At 46.0% G+C, this 23,105-nt stretch overlaps 1 protein-coding gene across 1 annotated transcript in view; it reads right to left on the bottom strand.

The window, feature by feature from the left end:
- The window catches only part of MAML3 (mastermind like transcriptional coactivator 3), a 444,013-nt gene extending 426,260 nt beyond the window's left edge, over positions 1 to 17,753 (bottom strand). Inside the window, exon 1 of the mRNA XM_047798468.1 lies at positions 16,475 to 17,753. Coding sequence (XP_047654424.1) covers positions 16,475 to 16,945 — 471 coding nt within the window. The 5' untranslated portion in view covers positions 16,946 to 17,753. The remainder of the gene's footprint in view (positions 1 to 16,474) is intronic.
- Positions 17,754 to 23,105: the final 5,352 nt, after the last annotated feature.

Raw genomic sequence — 23,105 nt, 5'->3', positions numbered from 1 at the left:
GACAGCCCAACGCCGGCCGAGGTGGGGCAGAGTCATGGGGCGGCCAAGGAGCCCCTTCTGAGGAAAGTGGAGTTAATCAGTCTTTTTATGCACACACACATGCCAGCTTCACACATTTGAAAAATAAACCCATGCTAAGCAAAGGGCCTATTTTAGCATCATCTTATAAAAACTAGATAGACGGGTAGCAGCCCTCCTTTGGAGCAATAACACTGGCCCTCACTTCCTTGCTGGTTTTAGCTCTTACAGCCTTAAGAATGAAGAGGGAATTGCAAAGTGCTTCTGAAAAGAGCTAAAAACAAAACAAATGATGATCACTCTCCCAAGAAGGACTGGGCTCTGATGAATTAATGCATCCGTAATAATTCCTCAGCATTCCTGCAGAAAATGTCCCTTTGGTAATGTAGCCCCTGGGCTGCTGTGGGAAAAAGATCCCAGTTTCTCCTTGCTGAACAAATGATCTGATTAGTGTCCAAAATAAGGAGGCGTGCACGCTCCCCAAGCCTGAGCTTTTCCGAGTGGCCTGAGTCAGCCACCGTACAGCACGGCTTGGCTTGGAGCCAAGAGCCCTCCTGCCAAGGAGACTACAAGTTTCTGAAGAGCCACCACAGGCCCGATGCTGGGAGAGTCACCCAAACAAAAGCCGGCCACCAAGTTCAACAACTGGCTTGCAATGCACCATATGCTCCACAATATTGTCCTGCTGCAGCAAGGGGCCTGTGCGCGGGTTCCCGCGTGCTGCACAGCTGTCAGCCCAGGAGCCGTTTTATCATGATTTCCACTGTTTTATTACTTTTCTGGGAATTCAAATCAGTGTAACCGCGCTTGATGCACCGGGTGAAAAATGGTGTCTCCCTCCCCCTCCTCCTTCAACCTAATGAATTGCCTTTTTTCATATCAGAGAGTAATGAGCACCAAACCACATAATATTTATTCATGGAACAAAAGACAGAGGAATGGAGGGGGTGGGGGAGGCAGAGGCAGCTCCTGGGTGTGGAGGGAAGAAAAGCTGGACATTTTAAAGGCGTTCTTCACTCTGATCCCCAGCGACGGTGGGTTCCGTGCACAGGGAAATGCAAACCCTTCCACCCTCCCCAGTCCCTCGGAGCCCACTTTCCAGCTAGATAGACCCTGGTCTGTGCCCAGAGATCCTGCTGCCAAAAGCTGTCGGTAACCAAACGTAAAGGCACCCCCTAGACCTGACGGTGAGCTGTCTACACATTTTCTTTCTCAGTAAACTTTCCCCAAAGCCTCCTCTCTTCTGTCTCATGAGCGTTAAACCAGTATATCGCAGAACAGTCTAGATAGAGCCCTTTTTTCCTGGCATCATCCTGACCTCCATTGTGGATGGGGCATGACTGGCCCAGAGAAACCATGGCGACCCCGGAGCCTTATTTGCTCCTTTCTTTTACGTAGATGACCTAATTTTTACCTGTTCCCCCTCCCTTCTTGCCATAGTCAATCTCTTGCACTCTGTTCCACAAGTTTTCGATCCAGAAAACAGAAAATAAATATACAATCAGACAACAGGAGGAATAACCTCACCCAACCCGTGGTCCATATCCTTCTTTCTAGACACTGAGACAGTTTAATTGTCCCCTCGGCAAAGAATCCCTAAATTGGGAGGGGGCAAGAAGGACAACTAAGCCAAATTAATGCTGAGTGAACCATGTTTCTTGAAGGACAACTCCCCCTCTGGGCGCAAGGCACCAAAGCGAAAGGAAAACTCTAAGGTAAGATGGCTATTAAACAAAGGTCCCTCCAAGATGATACATGCTCATGCTAAGAGAGATTAAAAGGCACTGAGAACAACATAAGGAATTTTTAACACCAGTGGCTGAGTTGCTATTTCTTCCTCTGATATCATCACTCAGTATCTTTAATTTCTCCATTTAAAATTCTGTGTTGGCGTTTCCCCTGTGGGGCAGTGGGTGAAGGATCCTGAGTTGTCTCTGCATCGGCTCAGGCTGCTGCAAACCCAAAGGTTCACTGCCCACCCAGCACCGGTGGGTTAAGGATCTGGCATTACCTCAGCTGTGGTGTCAGTTGCAGCTGCAGCTTGGACTTCATCCCTGGCCTGGGAACCTCCATATGCCAGAGGTGCAGCCAAAACAGAAAAAAATCTCTATGTCGTTATACACACCACTATATATAAAATAAAAGGCAATTACCCACTGTATAGCACAGGGAACTATAGTCAATATCTTATAATAGCCTGTAAATGGAAAAGAACCTGAAAAAGAATATATATGTATATATTTATACATATGTATGTAAATATATAACAATCATTTTGCTATACACCAGAAACTAACACAATGATGCAAATTAGCTATTCTTCAATTTTAAAAGCGGTTAAAAAATTCTATGTTGAGGAGTTCCCATCATGGCTCAATGGTTAATAAATCCGACTAGGAACCATGAGGTTGTGGTTCAATCCCTGGCCTCGCTCAGTGGGTTGAGGATCCGTGAGCCGTGGTGTAGGTTGTAGACGTGGCTGGGATCCCGAGTTGCTGTGGCTGTGGTGTAGGCCGGCGGCTACAGCTCCGCTTAGACCCCTAGCCTGGGAACCTCCATGTGCTGTGAATGCGGCCAGTAAAAAAAAAAAAAAAAAAAAAAAGGTTTTTTTTAAAACTATGACAGATATATTTAAGTTCTTCAAAATCACACAGTAATGCACTTCTTCCTCTAACCTGGGCCACCAAGATGGTTGTGAATTTTAACACTGAAGAATTTACCCGGACAATTCCCCTCAAACCTTGTATTAGACTCCCTTGCTTAAGCAACCCTCTTGCTTCCTCCTTGTACAGTCTCATTTCTGTAAGTCTGTCAAAGCTAATTATCTCTCTTCTCAAATGTATTGCTCTTCAGTGTATCATCAACACATATATTACAAAAAGTTGAAGAAAACAGTGACGTGTGCGTTACACTGTGAAGGAAAAGACAGACATAAATAATTATTCAGAGTATCCACTCTCGGTTAATAGAGGCATGAAAATGGCATTAGGAAGAAGGGACGGGATACCAAAGCCAGCCAGTCCCCTCCCCCTTCCATATATGGTTGTCCTCACCCCCACCAGCCAATACCAGAAACTCCTACACCATCACTTCAGGGTAGCGAGGGAAGCAAAATTCTTAGCTTGGCAATCCTTTGACATTCCAGGCCGCAGATAAACACAGAGCCTACCAAACCAGTAACACAGACAATTGGCACCTCGGCAGAGGGAACAAAGCCACGATTCTCCCGGACACACACTATCATTAGGCTCCTTTCCTTGAAACTATTGTTACATATTTCCCAGTGTTCCAACTTCAATCTCAGACCCAGACCACAAACGTCAAGGTAAAAAAAGGCCCCTGAAGGATTTATATCAGTCCTTTCACTCTAAAAACAGGATCAAATGGGGGGGGGCATTTGAATTTCAATAGCCAGGGTGCCAAATATCCCAGCTTCTGGAGGTTCCCGTTCACCCAACTTTGCCACCCTCCAGGTTACCATGACAAGGTCCAAGTTCATCACAGGCTCCAGACTAACTCCACTCTAACACATACCATCTGCCAAAGACTTTTTTTTTTTTTCCCCAATATGGTTAGTCCTTGTTGTGACAGTTTTTTCAACCATCCCTCCCATAGGTTCTGAGAAGGAAGCAGCATGAAATCCAAATCTTATGTCCTTGTTTCCATGCTTCATTGAAGAAAACGAACATGTTTTTAAAAATCCAATAGCAGCTGCAAACCCTTTAGGAATTCCCAGTTAAACTGCAAAGTACGTTCTCAACCATTTAGCCGTAACAACTTTCTAAACTGAGAAAGTTACTCCTTTAGAGAAACCACCCTGTTTACCCAACATCAGAGCGTCTCCTGGGGAAGGGGCTACTGCAGGATGTGAAGAGAATGTTACACCCGGGAGGCGCTGATCTGCACACACCACTGTGAGGAAATACCTGAAGTGATTAAAGATAACACCACCTGCACGCGCTGCAAAGGCGTCCCCTGCTACAGCTACATCTCTGCTCCCGGAGGCAGGGAGGAAGGAGGGACTGAAATGCCACAGTGGATTAGAACTGGGGACAAAGGAGCACAGAATAGAAGATAGGAGCAGGCACGGGGGAGGTATGTTCTACCCGCAGGGCACTCCGGTATTGTGAGCACTCAGCCACTCCGAAGCCAAAACTCAGGGATGAACAATTAAAACAGTTGTATTTCTTTAGTCTCCAGGAAATTTTGTCGGGCTCTGACAGAGGTCCGATTTCTTTGCATAAATGTTAACATCAACCTCAGAATCGCCTCGGTATGAATTTATCTCCGAGGTTATTAAACTCTCTTCAAAAAGAATGAGTCTTGAAACCCTCACTTTTTGTAACACGTGTTTTTTAAAAACTCCATAATAAGGTAAGACTTGATTCTCATCATGTATTCCCTGGAACAAATCATGTCGGGACTCTTTCAAAAAAGAAATGGAAAATGCTTTCCAAAAGGAATTAGAACTTAGAAGTTTACTGCAGCCTAGCTGCAATCTCACCAGCCTTTGGAAAACAGTTTTAATCTAATAACTATAATCAGAGAGCTATGAAATAACGAATATTAAAAACCGAGAATCATTTATCTGTCCACAGTCAATGCAAAGGTACATGTTATACTTGATGCTAAATGCAAGGCAGCCGTCCACCTTGTAAATACGTGAAAGTCGCCCTTCAATGAGCATTCCAGGGCTAGAAGATAAAAGAAACAGATCCAGGAAAAATCAGAAGCAAACGCAAAAGTCAGATGACACTGCTCAGAGGGACAGTAGACTGGCAAAAACGAAACTTCACTGTTTCAACTTGGCTGTCAGCAGGAAGAGTCACAGATTGAAGTTGCGCGGCGTGACCAGCACAGCAACTTTAAGGATGTCTTCGACGATCGGACTGGCTGGCCTAGTTTCAAGATTAGAAGTAAGGTTCTTATTTTATGTGCCCAACCAACTCTTGCTATTTAAGCTACTGAAGCAGAACATACCTAGCTGTCTTTAGACCGAGGTCCCCTCCCCTAAAGGCTGCACTGAGCACACAGCTGCATTAGCTGAGCTGGCCAAAGGAGCTTTTCTCACTAAGATGCTATGCGGTGCAGCTAAATGGCAGAAAATGGCTGCTGCTAATCAGTTTCTAGGCCATCAATTGAAGCAGAACGCCTGCTTTACTGGAATCACTTGGGAGAGAATGACCTCTAAAGTTTAGGCTAATCACCTACATCTCTGCCCTTGGCTTCTTTCTGTGCTTCAAATAACCGGCCCTGCACATTCTGCACACGTTTCCAGGCCCTGCTGTCGCTGTGACCAAGATGAAGACATGAGGTGGTGGTAAAGGAGATGGGTGAAGAGGGACACAGGGGGCTAGAAGTTCACAAGGGCAGGGGACAGCAGCGTGGGGGACCCTCCCTAGAAAATAGCAGGGCCAGCCAAGGACCAGCACTTGCGCGTGGCTTAATGTGGGCTCCTGTCCAAACGGATCGTAAAACCTAAAGGGAGGTCAGATAGGTGAGGCTCACTCCTTGGGAGGACATGGTTATTTGGAAAATACAGCTGCTCACACCACCTTTCCAAGACAGAACCCTGCAGTCAGGTGAAGGCAGAATAATAGTGAAGGCAAGAGTGTGGATGCTGGAGCCAAACTGTTCTGGCTCTGTAAGAACACTGACTGTCGCTCTTAGTATCTGGCTGCAGGGCAGTTGCCATGCCAGAAGTAAATCAATATGACCAAGGAGCCTTACGGAGGGCAGGCTGGCGACCACGTCAGCACCGCCATGTAGTGAAAACCGATAGGACTCCTCACTGTCGAAACAAACGCTGAAAGGCGACTGTTGAGGCAAGTCCGTTTTGATGCATTTTCTCCAGCTGGCCGGGTCAGCAGGTTGTTATTACCATGTTACACAGATGACTGGATTAGTCAGGGTAATTGAACCTGTAGGAAGTGGCAACTTACAGACCTGTGATTTTTATGACCACTCCAAACTGCACCCACTCCACCCCAGGGACTGCGTCGCCCACCGAAGTACCTTTTTACACACAAAGCCATGCGGGTCTGGGAAACACGAAGCTCAGGAAGGATAAAAAGAGCTACAAACGTGTTCAAGACAGTGAATGTCCCACTTTCACAGCATAAACAGGAGCTGGTTAACGTGATTCCTATTAATTTCGCCACCAGGACCAGATGAAATGAAAGAAAGTCACTCCTGTAAGATGCATGGCCAGATACACAGCCTTTAAAAATGAATCGAGTTCATCATAGACTGCCAAGACCCATACCAGTCACTCAAGTTAATGCTTTTTTTTTTAAGCCCGATGTTTCAGGAGACCCGATTATCATTTGCCCTAAAATGGGCTGTAATAAGACTCAGGTGCTATGTTAAACCACAGTAGATTCAGAGATGGGGGGGGGGGACTTCGTCTGTTTATACATGTTACATACACAGAAAGAAGTCCAAATCTGTGCTACAGAAACGCTCACATGGGTACAGGGATATATAGATAAGGATTGTTCATTGAAATTAAGTAACCAAAAATGAGAAACCATCAGAGTCTCTCTCAAAAGGAGATCACTGGATAAATTATGGAACATTTATGTTACGGAATGCTTAGAAGAATTTAAAAAATGAGTTAAGGATCTAAGTGTTGTTTTGGACAGGTCTCCAAAATCCATTATGTGGGAAAAGTAAATCTCAGAACCCTATGTACAATATGATTCCACATATGTAGAAAAAGAAACATGATATTCGCTATACGGTAAGCAAAAAGAAGGTCTCAGAGAGATTCTCAACTATGGTAATTTCTGAGAAGGGGGGACACTGAGGTCGAGGAATTAAGTCACCATCTACTCATTTTCATTCAGCAATTTATTCCACAGATAGTTAGGGTTCTGCCCATGTACAGGTAGGTCTTGTTCTACCATGAGAGTAATAAAGATGAAAGTAATAAAGAGACAAAGTCCCTGTCCTCTTGCATCTGGTATTTTTATATTGTTTAAAAGTTTTCTAATTTAAAAAAGAAAAACGGTGTCGTTTCTTCCCCAACATTTCAGCTAATTGAACAACTTTTGCTGGAACATTTTCACTCATCAAGACAGCCCATCTCATCTGTGAACAGCTTCAATTTTCACATCATTTTTTTTTCTACATTAAACCACACCTTGCTCCGAATAACCGCCAACCACTGCTCCCGACTTTATCCCCTTGAGGCCAGAAGAGCACCTCTAATTCTTGCTTCACATGACAGCGCTTCAAATATTTTAAGCAAGCAATCATATCATCCCCTAAATCAGACTAAACATCTCCAGGTCTCCCAGCTGTTCTTCATGAGACTTGGTTTCAATCACCGCACCTTCCCCTGGCTTCTTTCTAAACACTCCCCCACTGGGTCTAATTCCCTCCAACAGCTCGATGTCAAGCGGGGATGGTGACACTACAAGGGTCACCTAGTCCAGAAAAAGGAAAGAGGGCCATCGGCCTCATTTTTAACCACCATCCTTTAACCTTATTCTCTAGCAGACCACCTACTCCTCTCCCCTCCACAATGTGACTTTTACTTGAAAAACAATGAAATAGATGTTGCTGTAGATAGCAGTGCATATGGAAAGCTACAGGTATAGAAAGCTTGCAGGAAAATACGAAGCATTCCGTACCCTCAGGATTTTCCTAAACAGTAGGTTATTAATGGCCTCCATTAACACGTTCTCATAAGACCACAAAGAACATTTCATACAGCTCATCTGAAACACGAACCCACACTCTGCCCTGTGAGTCCAAAGAGAGCAACGACCCAGGTTCACTACTGCATCCCTGCCCCTAGAAACACCTGTGTCCAGTTGGTAGCAGCTGCTCCATACCTAGCCCTGAGACCCTGGCTTATGCATGAGTGAAATGAGCCTCAAATCACTCAACGGTGAGTGTGCACGAGGGTGAGAGGCAAACAAGTAAGTGGGAGGAAAGTAATTCAGAAAAAGAAGCCTGGGATTTGTGCAACACCATCAAGTCTTTGGGACGCTTACATAGATTCATTCACTGGAGCCTAACGATCAAGTAAGTAAAGGTAAGAGGAATGACCACTGTTCACCGCCCCCACCGGACACCAGGAAGGGAGAAGCCGAACGACACATGGCCAGTGCTGAGAGGCGACACCGCAGCACTTTGCCGTCTTCCCAGGCACCGCCTACCGCAGAGCAGCACCCTCCTCTCCCCACCCTGTAAGTAATCAGAGTGTTTGTGAAAATCTGTGAGGAAAGCCACACTCTGTATTTTCAACATTCTAGGGGAGCTCCTTGATGAAGGCAGGGCTTCTCAACAGCAATATAAGACTGATAGTTTGAACAGGGTGATTTCTTGGTTGGGGGTGCATTGAGGGATGTTTAACACCAGCCCCAGCTTCTACCCTCGAGACAGCAGTAGCACCTCTCCAGCTGTGACAACTAAAAATGTCTCTCCACATGGCCAAATGTTCCCCGGGGTGGGGGGGAGGGGTCTCCATCAATTGAGAATCTCTGATTTAAAGGAATCCTATAGTAATTCATTTAAATGGCAGAAGTAGTCATTTAAGGGAGCATGGAAATATTTTAGGAAATGATTTTTTTCCCAGATGCAAACAATAAGGCCATTAGCTATGAAAAATATACATTTGAGCTTTAGTAAGGTTGCAGGTTCAGAACAGACTACTAAAAGCATATGTTATCGCCAGAAACTTCCAGAGCGCCAGGATACTATCAGTTCAGCCCAAATGAGCAAAACCAATCACCTCTCTTGCCATCCATTCTATCTCCCTTGCCATCCATTCCAGAAGATGACTCCAAAATCCACATCCCCTTTTGCCTCTTACTTACCACTAGAGTTCCTGCAAGCTTTTTACTGGGTACCAGTCCCTTTAGATTCACTCTCAATCACTGAGCTACTTTCAGCATCTAACAAACAATCAAAGAAAAATAACCCACCACTGTGAGAATAAAGGGCGCTAGGAGAGCTTGTCTTTTAGAGCTGGGCAATCCTTTTGAGTCACAGTTACATCCCAGGTTGAATCTGCACAAATAGACTCAGCACTTCAGCCTTTTCCTTTGAAGGGAAAGAAGCCCCTGTCCTGACGTGGGTTTTCTGGAGGTAGAGAAAGATACTGCGAGCAAGAAGGGGAGAACTACCATAATGTAACCTAGTAACGTCTTCACACACAGGCACAAGAGAATGTGCTGAAGACTGGAGAGTCATAACACGAAACACTGCAAAAACCAAATTCTACCCACAGAACGGAGACTTTAGGAGTTAGAAAGAAAATCAGTCTAAACATTACATTCAAGCTTTCTGTGTTTATTAAGACATTGCTTAAGGAAGATGAATGTTAGTTACTCCTATTTTAAAAGATTCTACTTCAGCAGAAAGGTCATTCCAACCAATGGCAGGTCCAATACAATTAAAAAGAGGTGTTTAAAGTATTCGTAAGAAGATGCTTTCCTTATGTCGGAGGAAGTACAGCAGCCCTTTGAGATTACTATTAAAATCCCCAAGAATAGTATGCGCAGCTTGTGATTTAAAAAAAAAAGAAAAGAAAACCAAAACCAACTGTGAGTTCCCATTGTGGCTCAGCAGATTAAGAACCTGACATAGTGTCTGTGAGGATGCAGGTTCAATCCCTGGCCTCGCTCAGTGGGTTAAGGATTTGGCGTTGCCACAAACTGCAGCGTAGGTCACAGATGTGGCTGGGATCCCATGTTACCATGGCTGGCATGGGCTTGCAGTTGCAGCTCCAATTCAACCCCTAGCCCAGAAACTTCCATATGCTACAGGTACAGCTGTTAATAATAATAATAATAAATAAACTGAACCAGAGTAGTAATTTCCTTTTGCTATGCACATGTGTATGGTGGCTCTCAGGGAAAACTGTGCTTCTTTCCCAAATGGAGTTGATAAGCCACAACTCAAATGCCTCTCGACTGTTTAGCAGGTGGAATAGCCATGTAGACTTTTTTAAAAAGTGTGCTCCTCTGATGCACAGAATGGAACCCTATGATCTGGATTCTATGTTTTGTCTTGTTTTGTTTTTGCCACAAGAAAGTCCCAGGCCAGGGATCAAACTCGTGCCAGAGCAGTGACAATGCTGGATCCTTAACTGCTAGGCCACCAGAGAACTCCTGGAACCCTATGATCTCAACTGCATCTTCTGAGTAATTTTATCCAACCCTACTTCTTTAGTTCTTTAAACTCTGATAGATTCAAAGAACAAAAAAAGTGTTTTGTTTTGTTTTGTTTTAAGTTAAGGAAAATTAATTAGTTCTTGGTGATGGCTGATTTTCTAAAAGCTCCATTTCCAACTCACAAACATGAATAATGAATTTGGAGAAAGACTCTATCTGAAAAGCAAGCTATATTTTTAATGAAAATTTAATTTGGGGGAATCCAATAAGTCGGTGTGGGCATGTGTAAATCAGCCTTTTTTTTTTTTTTTTTTGCAGAAACCAATATCAAATTAGTTTGAAATAACAGGAAAGCAAAGCATATTATTTTACTTAAAGTGTTACAGGAAAGGGGTATAACTCAGTCCTAAACTGTTGAGAAGTCACTAGCATCAAATTTAATGCTAATTAAAAAACAAACACCTGTTACTCTCTTAAAACTAACTTAAATAATACTGAAAACCTACAAAGAACATAAAACATTGTCAAAGCCTTGGATGCAAGTGTGTTATTTAGCATTTTAACTTCTATAAGCACTAGGCCAGTATTGTCGAATGAATGAATGACATTTTAAAATTCAGTCTATTCTCTATGATTTTGTGCTAATAAACAGTAAATGGCATACAAAATCAAACCCCAAATAGTCCAAAATGACTGGTATCTTATCCAATTGTTTCCTTAGCTATGAGAGGAGAAAGCGCCAGAATTAAATTTCTCTTATTTCTTCTTTCCACTCTTTCGTAAAGGTGCTAAAAATCAGTGAAAAGACCAAAAGGTCGGCAACAGGAGGGAGGAGAAAAAAACAAGGCCAAAAGCTGGCTCTGAAAACTCAATAATCAGCCTCTGCATAACAGAGTGAAAAATGCAAAGCTATTTGCGGGAGTTAAAAGACAGACAGGAAAATCCTGGGACTGAGTTTTAAATATATTCCTCTGTATGAGAGTCTGATGTCTGATGATTTCACAGTTCTCTATGATGAGTGATGCAAAAAGAGATGACAGAATTTAGCCATCTTAAGTTCAAGAATATAGTACAGAAGTGTCAATTAATAAACACGGAGCACTAATCATAAGCAAAACTCCGTAAGTGACATCAAATAAAACATAAGTACGTCAACAGAGAAGGAAACTTATGCTGAGACTATGGGAAAGTACAATCAATGGATTATGTTCATTGATATGATGTCAAATGTAAGAAGTAATAAGAAAAATATGGAAAAATTAAAGAAATGCCTGATTTAAACCAAAACAAAACACATAAATACTTCAGATGTGTCCAAGAATTACCACGCAGTGTCCAGAATGGTCTATTTTACGAGATTCCTTTTCCGCGCTAATGAGACAGAGGAGATTCTACCATTCTTGCTGCAACCAAATGGAAGAACTCTGTCAGGAAACGCTTTTAACAACAGCTGGCTATTGGTTTCATAGAGGTATTTAGAAAATAACTCTATATAACTCCATTTTAATGTTTAAAATCCTCATCCTTACAGAGGTTAGTATACCACATTTGTGGACTGTTCACTTTCCTCATATCAGACAGCAGAAAACCTACAAAGATTCCAAAGCTTTCTCTTCATATAAAAAGACAAGACGGAAAGTATCAAATATGCTATCTGCCTGAAAATTCAGCTTTCCCTGGGAAGGAACTCAGCCTGAAGAGCATTTTGCAGATTAGGATTAATGATTAACTGTGTTTCTACTTTTCTGATTGCTGGCTGCCCGATACAAAATACATCAACTAAATACTACAACTACAAGACCATCAATAACATAATTAAACATGTATTGGAGCTTGAAAAAAAATGCTTCTTGAGAATTTAAAAGAAAAAACAGACACTTGTGAAGCACAGAGAAGTGAAATTTCAAAAAAGTTTTCACAAACTTTTTGCGAAAAAAAGCCCATACCCTGTGTGGGCTCTGGAAGGTTTTTCAGGAGACACTGTCAAATCCCATGACGGAGGAGAACAGCAGAACAGGATAAGCCAAAGAAAAGGTTCATAAGGAAGTTTTTTAAATGGTTTGACGTTACAAGCTTGCCAAAAAACCTGGATACAAAGCCAGTAATTTACCTTGAGTGAGGTAAGAAATGAGAAACAAGATTCATGTATAAGGAGGTTTAGCCCAGGACCAGTATGTTGGCATTCCTGGATCTCTTCCAGGAGTAGATGAGAATATTTCAGAGAAGTCAGTTTTCTCCAAGAGTCAGTGATTCATACCCTTATTATCAAATGTATTTTATGTGATAAACTCTTCTGAGCAGGAATCACTTCTATTTATACAGTTTCTAAGCTATGTATAAAGTAAGTACACTCTGAAAGTTATGATGGTGCTAGGAAGTAGCAAGGTCACGAAAACACGTGATTTATCCAGGTCAAACTTGGTAAGTATAACGAAGACAATTTTGAAATTCTGAAGACGGCACTGTCACGCTTTTTGGTATGCCTGAATGATTACACCTTTGTTGAGTCTATCTTCGGCTTGAAAATGAACTTGTCAATTGGAATTTATCTTAAAATTTTAACCAGGGCTTCAGTTCCAAGTACAGAGAACGAACAATGTCTCATTCTGCTACCACAGGTAATTAAAACTCTTTTAGGAAAAGACATCTTTTCAACTGAGATTCTCTAATAGGTGAAATCAATATTTCCCAACAACTTTTGGGGGGGAGGGGTGGGGATGAGCCTTCTGAATAAATAGGGTGTGGGGGGAAGAGTTCTTTGACCACCTGCCCAGAAACTCCCTTTCACCTGAGGTACAAAACCCTGGCCTGGGCTAAGCATTCTCTAACAGGGCTATTAGGGACCCATAAGAAACCCAGGCCCCTCCCAGCACCCTGGAGCCAAGGAAGATTTTTATTGCACCTCACCCACCCTGCTTCCAGTTTGCTTGTTTGTTCTTCATGCTTATGCTTGTAAATATATAAGCTAAGAAAACAAATCAAAAGAGGTAAAGCCTTGATTAGACTGCCTTCTTAATCCAAGCCAAGCAGAAAGCGAACTAATCGATATTTAGTACTTTAGACATATTGGCCCTAAGAAGGTAAACAATAGCAATGAAACAGAAAAGAATCCTATTCACCTTTATTTTTATCATCACATTATTATTTGGCTCTAGTTGATTATTGCTTTTCTTTAGAGCTTTCCAAATAGAGACCTCAATCCGAGAACTAAATAGCTCTGAGCCCACCCCCCAGCCCAACTAAAATCCAGCTAAAAAAAATTAGCTGATCTTTGAAAAGGAAGGTCAACATTTTCTTTGCCACTTGTTTTCAAGATTTTATCTCACACACAGGCTAAGTTAAAATACACTTTCATGTCAGGGGCCAATGTAAAATTATAAACTATTTTTAAAGGAACAATAACTTGTAGAGAAGGTTACCTTTTTTTCTTCCCTTTTTGTTGCATATGGAATTTATAGGCAACTCTTTGCTTAACATTTAAGATTGCTTATTTTCATTACACTCATCACACATACTTCCCACCGATATTCGTGGGAGATGCATATGTGAAGGGCAGTTGAAGCTAGAATATATTCCTGCACATAGCCTTGGCATTTACACCAATCTAATCAATAGGCTAAACTATTATCATAAAATTGATAGAAAAGTGTTATTTTCAGACCATCATTTTTCAAGTCTGGTAACTTGCTGAACTAGGATTCACTGTGAAATTTACATTTTACATCCCATCCATTCAAATAAGCACCATCTTTTCATTTTCAAAAGAAAGCTCTGGCTTGGGCTTGCTACCTTCTTCCAGGTAACCTCAGGATCCTGGGCTTGCTCCCACCTGCGGGTGTACTGTAACCCAGACGCGCACACCCCAGAACGCTCGCTCCACACCTCCCAGATCAGATATGGCACCCTCGAGAGAACACCACCCAGACACTAAAACTTTCTGGCCGGGAAACTCTGCTGCTCTCCACCGCGATCAAAAGCGATCGGCCATGGCTTTTGTTCCAGCGTGGCCCAGCTGGCGAGGTAACAACGCCACAACAGTCCTCCATCCCGAATGGTCGGGAGAGCCGCCCTGGGACAGATTTTGGAGCCTCACGAAAAAAGCCCATTCCTACACAATCCGAGCTTGTGGGGTGTACAGACACATGAAAAGAGGGCGTAGAGCCAGCCGGCAAGAATGACTTTCCAAGTGCCTTCCAAATGCTACTTGAGTCTTAGGTTCACAAAGTGAGTTTCCTCATCCGTGGAAGGGTGCGAGGGGGGCGGGGAGTGAGAGACCACGCGGATCTGGAGAGAAATAGGAGCAGGCCACGCGAGGCACGGTCAGGATGCTGGTCCGGCCCCGCCTCCGGGTACAATCAGAAAAGCTACAGTGTGCCAGTGGTTTGGGGCTTCCTGTTTGTAAAGCGAGAACCTCCCTCCCTGAGTCTATGACTGCCGTTCTTCCTCCAAACCGAGTCCGCCTCTTCTTCGCGCTCTAGGCAGGCTCGGCTGCAGGGGAAGCGCGGGCCCACGGGGCGGGGGCGGCCGTGGGGTGGGGGCAGGGCCGCGGGGCGCAGCGCCCCTCCCAGCCCAGCGGCCTCTGGGGCCGAGCCCGGCCGCTGAGCGGACAAAGCGCCTCCCGCTCCCTCCCCCAAGGCCGCGTTCCAGATGGGAGGGGGAAGGCGGGCTCGAGGGAGGTGGGAGAAGGAAAAGGAGGGAGGAGGAGGAAAGGGAGGAGGGAAGGTGCTGCCGGCGGGAATGGGCAGGATCGCGGCGAGGAGGGAGGGAGGAGGGGCTGGGTGGCCTCGGAGAACTGGGAGGAGGGAAAGATTCTTGAAGCCCAAGATAAACAAATTGTTCCTCTTCACGTGCGGGGTGGGAGGAGGGTGGGGAGCGAGCGCGGTCTCTCCTCTTCCCCTCCCCCAGGCCGGCTCTTTGTCACCGAGAGCCGGGAGAAAGCCCGCGCCGGCACCCGCACCACCCCTGGAGCCGACGACCCCTAGACCCAGGACGTGCGCGACTTATACGCCGCACACCAAGAGGGCCTCCCGCGCCGCCGATCGAGGTGCGGTCTGCAGGGGAAACGGGAGAAAGCGCACCGCACCGCTGCGCTCCCAGATTCCCGCTGCCCGCCCCACCCCGCACACGCGCGCAACCCAACCCTGGCGGCGCGGCACGGCGGGGGAGGGGGCTGCAGACACCTTTCCCAAGCTTCCGGCTCCCCCCCTCCTCCGCACCGCCCCCGCCAGAAAGGAAAGCAAAAGAACCGGAGAGGAGATAGGAGAAAGGATTCAACCCTCAGGGTTAAGGGGTGGGAACTGCCCCTTCCTCCCGGAGAAGTTAAGCCATTGGCTGCTCCTCCTACCTCGAACCCACCCACCCAACCATTTAAGCGTCTTTCACCTCTGCGCTACCTTCCACTTCTCCGGGCTTATCACACAGGCTCGGAAAGTTGGCAGGGAGTGGGGCGGGAGAGAAGCGGAGAAAGCTACGTGCGAGCAAGTTTAAGAGGAGGAGGAGAAAGAATCCCCGGCGAAGTTGTGTGGCGGGGACTTTGGGCGCAAGCCCAGGGCGTCGCCCCCCGCTTCCTGACCCCGCCGAGCCGCTCCCCGCTCGACCCTCGGGGCCGCTCCACCTGCCGGGGCAGCCCCGGCTCTCCAGCCGCGAGGAAGCGCACCCGCGCCCCGCATCCAAGCGCGCTCCCGCGGACGCGCGCGCGCAGCCACCCTCGCTGGTTTCTCACCCACTTCAAAGTTCATTCACAAAACTCTCAGACTTTCTCAGCCCGAAGAGGGTGAGCTGAGGGGGAGGGAGAGAGCATCTCCCTTCCTCCTCCTCCTCCTCCTCCTCCCCCCAGGGTTCGAGGGCCTGATGTCCGCCCAGAATCTGCGACAGCATCAATTTCTCCCCGCACCCAGAGGATGTGCTGAGAGGTGTGGGCGAAGGGGGACGGGTCTGGGGAGCCCAGGCGGCAAGGCGAGGGGTCGGGTGGGGAGCGGTGAAGAGGAGGAGCGAGGTTTCAACTCTGGGTTCACTCTTTCAAATTGGTATTTGAGAACGGGAGAGGGGGGAAAACTTTTCCAGCACCTCACCCCGACGCTCCTCCAGGCTCCCTCCGCCCCTCGCAGTCGTGACTGGCTTCTCCCCCTCTCGCCCCCTCTTCTCCAAATCTGACAACCCTGACAGATTAACAGGTAGCGGCGACAGCAGCTTTTAGCTCAGGAAAGTTGACGTTAACCCTTCGGCTTCAGCCCACCTCACCCGCCTTGCAAATCAGATCCCCGTGCCCCCGTGTAAGAAGCTCCCCCCCCCACGCGCGCGCCCCATGCCCGCTGCCAGCGCGCCCTCACCATGATCAGCGTGTGGTTCCTCTGCTCCGCCGAGGCAGCCTCCGCATCTTGCTGGGGTTTGCTCTGGTGCTGTTGCTTGCCGGTGCCGGCGCCGGATTTCTTGGCCCTCTGCTCCAGGGTCCGCTGGTAGAGGCTCACGGTGTCCCGGCGCTCCAGCTCCAGCTGCTCCACCTGAGCCTGCTGGTACCTGTTCTCGCAGTTGACGTGGTGCCGCCGGCAGCCCTCGATGCGCTGGCGGAGCCGCTCCACCACCGTGCTGTGCTTGGGGACCGCCGCCGATCCGCCGCCGGGGCCCCCGGAGCCGCCGCCACCGCAGCCGGCAGCGGGGTGATTGCTACTCGGAGCAGCGGGAGTACTATTGGGAGTATTATTCACACCGATCCCGGCCCCGCCGAGGCTGCTGTTCAGGCTACTGTTGATGCAAATACTACTGCCATTCGCGGCGGCAGCGGGGGCTGCGAAATCCCCCATCCTGCTCCCCGGGCACACTATTTTGGAAGAACTTTTTTTATCCACCCCCTATCAGCCTTCTCCTTGGGTCCAAGGATTAAAATAGTTTAAGTGGAACGCGGGGGAGACGCAAGCACATGGATGGAAACAGCGATCCCGGCCGGGCGAAAAAAAGGGGGAGAGATTTTGGGGTGGTTTTTTTGTTTCCTTTTTTAAACTGTAAAGCTCGAGGGGGAAAAAGAGGGGGGTGTTATCAGAATACCATCAGACACCTATCAACAAAAAGAATCACAACAAACTGAGCCAGCAGCAAATCGGGTTGCAACTCAAGGGGAGATCCGCTCTTCGCCTGCCTTCTTTTTATAATCCATTATTTTCTAATAAATTCCAGGAGATTTCCGGTAGTTGGCAAGCATTTTCTCCCTACGTACCGAAAAACACACCCCATGTACACACACAAGCATATGCCTCCAGTGCGGACACGCGCGACACACACTCACTCCACACCGCATCGGAAAACGGCAAGCTTGCTTATTGCATTTTCCTTCCACAAAAAAGTTTTGGTGTTTATGCCGCCCCGTGTTCTCAAAGTACTTTGGCTGCTCAGTTGCATTTCACAGGAACCTAGATATCGAATCCTCGGGCTGGGGGAAGTAAACACATGGACAGTCCGAGGCGACTGCAAAAGTAGATCGGTGAAGTCCTTTGCAAAACGCCGCGCGGAGAGCAGCCCCTAACGCTCGGCTGGGCTGCCGCTGCCGCCGCTGCTCCTGCCACCATCACAATGATCAACTGCTCGCCGCCGCCGCCGCCGCCGCCGCCGCCTCCTCCTCTCGCTCCTCCACCTCCTCCTCCTCCTCCATGCCAGCGGAGTGATATCAGGACGCGCGAGCTCAGTAAACACGGCAGCGGCGGCGGCTTGGAGGCCGTGAGACAGGCCCGGGGACACCGCGCAAAACCCGGCCCGGACTCTCACCCGGCTGGAGCGGGCGCGGCGCGCACAGGCACCCGGCTCCCGCCTCCCTCCGCTTCTCCTCCCCGCCCTTCCACGCCCCCAACCTCCCTACTACCGGGACTGGGAAGCCGGCGCTGCCAGAAAACAGAGAAAGAAAGATTCTGAGGGATCTTGGGAACGCATCAACTTTTGACCTGTGTGTGTGTGTGTGTGTGTGTGTGCGCGCGCGCCTGTGTCTGTGTGCGTGCGCGAGTGTGTATATATGTGTGTGCGCGCGAGCACGCGTGCGCGCACGGCCAGGGACGCGCCCGGCTGGCTGGATTTCCTTATTCCAAGCGAGGTATCAAGAGAGCCCAAGTTGTTGTTATACATTTATGCATTATATTGCAGAACCGTGCATGATCAGGCAGAAACACTGAAGCTTCACAGCAGTTGTCTGTCATCCCTATCCATGTGGAAAGAAAAAGGCAAATGAGTGGCTCGTTTGTTTGTAAAACCCAGGTAGTAAGTCCTGAATTGTAGTAACGCTGCTTATGAACACGCGTTCAAACTCTAGGCCATCTTAACACACAAATGCCAAATTCTGAACAAAAAGAAATAGGCAACAAAGAACTTGGAATATTATTTAATGCGCGGTACATAATGACTGCTGTTATTAGGGCAATTATTGTTTTACTTACTTGGAAGAAAAATTAAAATAAAGCAAACAGGGACTTGGAGGTGAGACTAACAGTACATTTTAACAGACTGTTTTGAACACTAGGTGCTAATGACAGCAGTAATTAAGGGTCCTTCATAAATCAGGTGGAAAGATTGCAGATTTCATGGACTAGAACTATAGGAAAAACACAGCATTTCACAGTTTGTCAAAACAAAAACAAGCAAAAATAACAGGCTGACTTTATTGCTAGATATATTTCTTTCTGTTTAAATGAATTCACCATAAGTACAATTAAAATGGAGTGGCAACCAGAGAGAGTAATCTAAACTTTCCACTATCTTTCCGATATTGAGTATCAAAAATATCACCAACAACAATTAAGGATCAAATACAATATCCTTGAGTCTGGACTTAACCCATTGCAAATACATAATTGTGAAAAAATTAAAATGGGGAGTTCCCATCGTGGCTCAGCAGAATCAAATCTCACTAGCATCCATGTGGACACAGGTTCCATCCCTGGCCTGGCTCAGTGGGTTAAGGTTCCCAAATTGCTGTGAGCTGTGGTGTAGGCTGGCAGCTACAGCTCGGATTCGACCCCTGGCCTGGGAACCTCCATATGTCATGGGTGCAGCTCTAGAAAGACCAAAAAAAAAAAAAAATTAAAATTAAAATGGAGAAATAGCGTTTCTGTGATTATCATGAGAACTTGATTGTGAGCTGTTAATAATAAGGCATTTTATATTATCTCAATAAATCTTAGAGAATTAGTTTTTAGAGTAAAAATACACCCCAGTTTTCTAAAATAGCCAGGAATAAAAGAACTTTGGATCTCATGCATTAGTCATGAGATCTGATTTAAACCATCTTCATATCTTGGCATTGCAGATTAGCATAGGATGCTATTTCTAACCTCATAATGTCAGCAATAAGAAGCAATATTTTTCTTCAATTAATCAGGTCTATATGGTGAGCTATATCTTTAACATCCATTTGGGTTATATGGTAAAATGGGTAGCAAAATATTGATTAACCTGGTGTGACCAACATGAAAAAATATCTTTCGCTAAAGTTGCCATACTTTTTCAGAGGGCTAGTTAGTTAACATTCAATCTTCTGATTATCACTAACTGCCCCCCTCCTTCAAGTCTGTGAGGGAATTGAGTTGAGTTCTATAGCAAAAAGTCAGTTCAGATCCTAAAAACACAGAGAAATTCTAAGAAATTATAAGAAAAAGATATCACAAAGTGACCTTTATTCACATGGTTCACTAAATAATATCTCTATTAATTCAGGAAACATACGGCTTCACTGTGGAGAGGAGGCTATGACTCTGAATTCGTTCTGCTGTCTCTTCCCTAGAGTTCAATTCTTAGCCCTCCTTCTACCCCACGCATTCACCTTACCTGTGCAGAACTGCGGTGTGATTTACAGAGGCAGCAAGTTTGAGGGTCTGGAGCACTGGGGCTTCAGTTTTGAGACCTGGGTTCTAATTCTTGCTTTTTCCTATGCCTCAGAATTTATCTTTTAATTGAGAGTTTGTCATTCTGAAAAAAATTCCAACGGTAGCAGCAACATGTATTCCCATCCAGCTGTTTACCTCTCCTATGATGAAAGGAAGCCCCAAATACACAAGAGTTTGCATCCTTCCCTTTGAGGACTAGCAGGTAGAGGGGCTTTACCCCCAGAGCTCCCCCAAAACAAGTGGAGCTATTCTTGCACAACCACAATATCATTCGCCGTCTGAGTGTAGTGCATGAGTGGACTACACACAAAAGAATGGCTGGCTGACTCTCTTCATGGGTACATATGCGCGCGCACGTGCACGTGAGCGCGCGCGCACACACACACACACAGAGCACCCACCTTTTATCCGGTCAAGAAGGTGGGAGTGGCAACCACAAGCTCTAAGACTACGATGTGCAGAAAGGAAGGACTGTGAAGCTGAGTGATGGCCAATGAGGGCGGAGCGGGGGAGTCCTTTGACCCGTGCAGTTAAGTACTCCACTGACATACTTGAGGTCAGAAACCCTATCCTAACTGTACAGGATGATGAAAAGAAAGAAGCAGGAAGTGAACACGACTTGAGTCTTGAGCAACGGAGGTGAGTTACCCAGAATTTGAGATGTCCGTCTACTTCAGTGACTTTAGAAGAAGCAGAGGCTTTATACTGGCTACTTCTACATTCGCGTGATATCTTCCTACAGGGCTGCCAGCTTTGTTGGTCACCATCCTCGAGAACTCCTTGAAAGTCAGAGAGCTCCAGGTTCTGGGGAAGCAATTTTAGTCCCTCCTCTGAGGGCATTCTGGTAGTCTGACCATCTTTATCTTTTATGTGAGCCCGCTATGAAGCAAAACTTCCGGATGGAAACTGAACGCATCATCAGTGCTGTTGCCCTAGAATGGCAAAGAAAGCCGAGGTGTCGTGGCAGTGATGAGAAAGAAATTACGTGGTTGCATCCAAAGGCTTGGCTCGATGAAGAAATACCTGTGCCAGGTTGTCCCGAGGCTCTGGCTCTGGGCCGAAGTTGGCAGTTCCAAGGAGGTGAACCAGATTCCCTTTTCTTTAGGCCAATTCCACATCATCCTCCCATGTCCTCCTAATTGGGCTCAGAGTCAAGAAAGAAGAGTCAAGTTTCTTTGTGTAGAAACTCCACGGTATGTGCCACTTCTGCATTCCTATTAATGTGGATCAACAGAACCGGCTTCATAATTGTCCTCTAAAAGAATACTTGGTAACCAAGGTACAGGACGAACCCTCTGCCTGCCCCACCTATGGATAAGCAAACCTTTATATACCCACAGAGTGGGGCCAGGCAGTCCGGAGTTACTAGCGGCAGCAGCGTGAGCCCTCAACCATCTAGCAAGAGTGATCACTTCAGTAATTCCACAAATATAGTTATGGCCTCCTGTGTGCCAGGTGCTGTGGCGGGTCCTGGGAATACAGCCTAACAGTGTAGAGAGACAGTCCCTAGGGCCCTAAAGACTGTCATACAACAGTAAGTCAGACAGAAAAGGATAATTAAAAAATACTAAAAAATACTGCAAATGAACTTATTGACAACAGACTCACAGACATAGAAAACAAACTTATGGTTACCAAAGGAGCAAGAGGGGGAAGGGATGAATTGGGAGTATAGGATTAATGGGTGCACAGTACCATACACAAAATCGATCAACGAGGATTTACTGTCTAGCACAGGGAACTCCATTCAATGTCTTATAATACACTATGATGGAAAAGAATTGAAAAAATAGTATAGATATATACATGTACATATATACATGTGTAAACAAATCACTTTGCTGTATGCCTGAAACTAACCCAATAGTGTACATCAAATCAACTATACTTCAATAAAGAGAAAGGGGGAAAAGGAAAAAAAAAAAAGCACAGTCCCAACCTCAGTGAAGGCCAGCTAGACTCGGTGCAGATGCAGGGAGGGGAGACTAATACACAGTGGGTCTGGGAACATGTAAAAGAGGCTTCATATTTTTCTGTATTTGTGTGTGTGTATAGTTACATAAGTAGAATTTATATATATTCTGTATTTGTCTAAAAAAAAAAAGAGGCTTCAAAGTGCATGCTTGGGAGTCTAAGCAGACTTCTCCAGAACTCACTCTGAACACCGGGTTGAAGGGAGCCAAGCTAAGGTGGTGAGGGTGAGGGGGTGGGGAGGGACACGAAGTGGGGAGCTAGGAAAGAGTGGAAGAGGGCTCTGAGGCCTATTGTTTCAGCAAACCCAAAGGAGTTCCCTCTCCCGGAAGCATGAGCAGCAGAGGATGTGATGAGCAATGAGGCTGAGGCCGGGAGTAAAGCAAGAGCCAGATAGTGAAGGCCATCCAGAAGTCTAGACGATAAACTTGGGACAATGCTGCCGTTGAAAAGATTCAAGCTGATTTACACTTCTTACTGTGGTGAGGTAGCAGATGTATTATTGCACTGCTTTCTAGAGCTGTGATCCTGCAGAAGCTGGCCCTCGAAGATGTTTCACCAGCAAGGCTTCTGAGCCCAGGAAGTTGAGGAGGTGATCTGTACGGCATCTCCCTCTCTTAAAGATTCATTACCTCAGTGAAGGCTGCAAGAAATCTTGCCACAAAGCATGTTTAACTTTGTTTAACCTTGCGTTGCCAAAGTCCTGTTATGTCCCACAGAAAGAAACACACTCTAGAAAGCTCTGTGTAGGAGAGAGTAAAAAAAATTGAAGGCAGTTGTAAATCTACTGAAGTTCACAACAATTGCCTGGGCAATTGCGACACATTGTGACAAAGCCCACACTCCCTGCATCATCTGCACAGCCAGAATCACTAGCACCCAGGGTGCAAGACCCTTTCCTAACCTCAAGTGGATGTGTTGCTCTTGAACCCTTAAGCCCTGGGGAAGCAGCAAAAACACAAAGGTAAAAATCCCAGAAGAGTCGATCTGACTTGCCTTTTTTCAGCATTAGTACTTTGAGAATGTCATGCTCATGTCTATCTCTGTATAATAAAACTTCCTTATTAGGGGAAAAGGTCAGTCTTATTTAACTGAAAATCTTCATTATGTAATATCTTTAAAGATATAG

The sequence above is a fragment of the Phacochoerus africanus genome, chromosome 10 (genome assembly GCF_016906955.1).
Source record: "Phacochoerus africanus isolate WHEZ1 chromosome 10, ROS_Pafr_v1, whole genome shotgun sequence".
In the NCBI taxonomy this organism is placed as follows: domain Eukaryota; kingdom Metazoa; phylum Chordata; class Mammalia; order Artiodactyla; family Suidae; genus Phacochoerus; species Phacochoerus africanus.
This window is presented reverse-complemented; position numbering and strand designations above follow the sequence as displayed.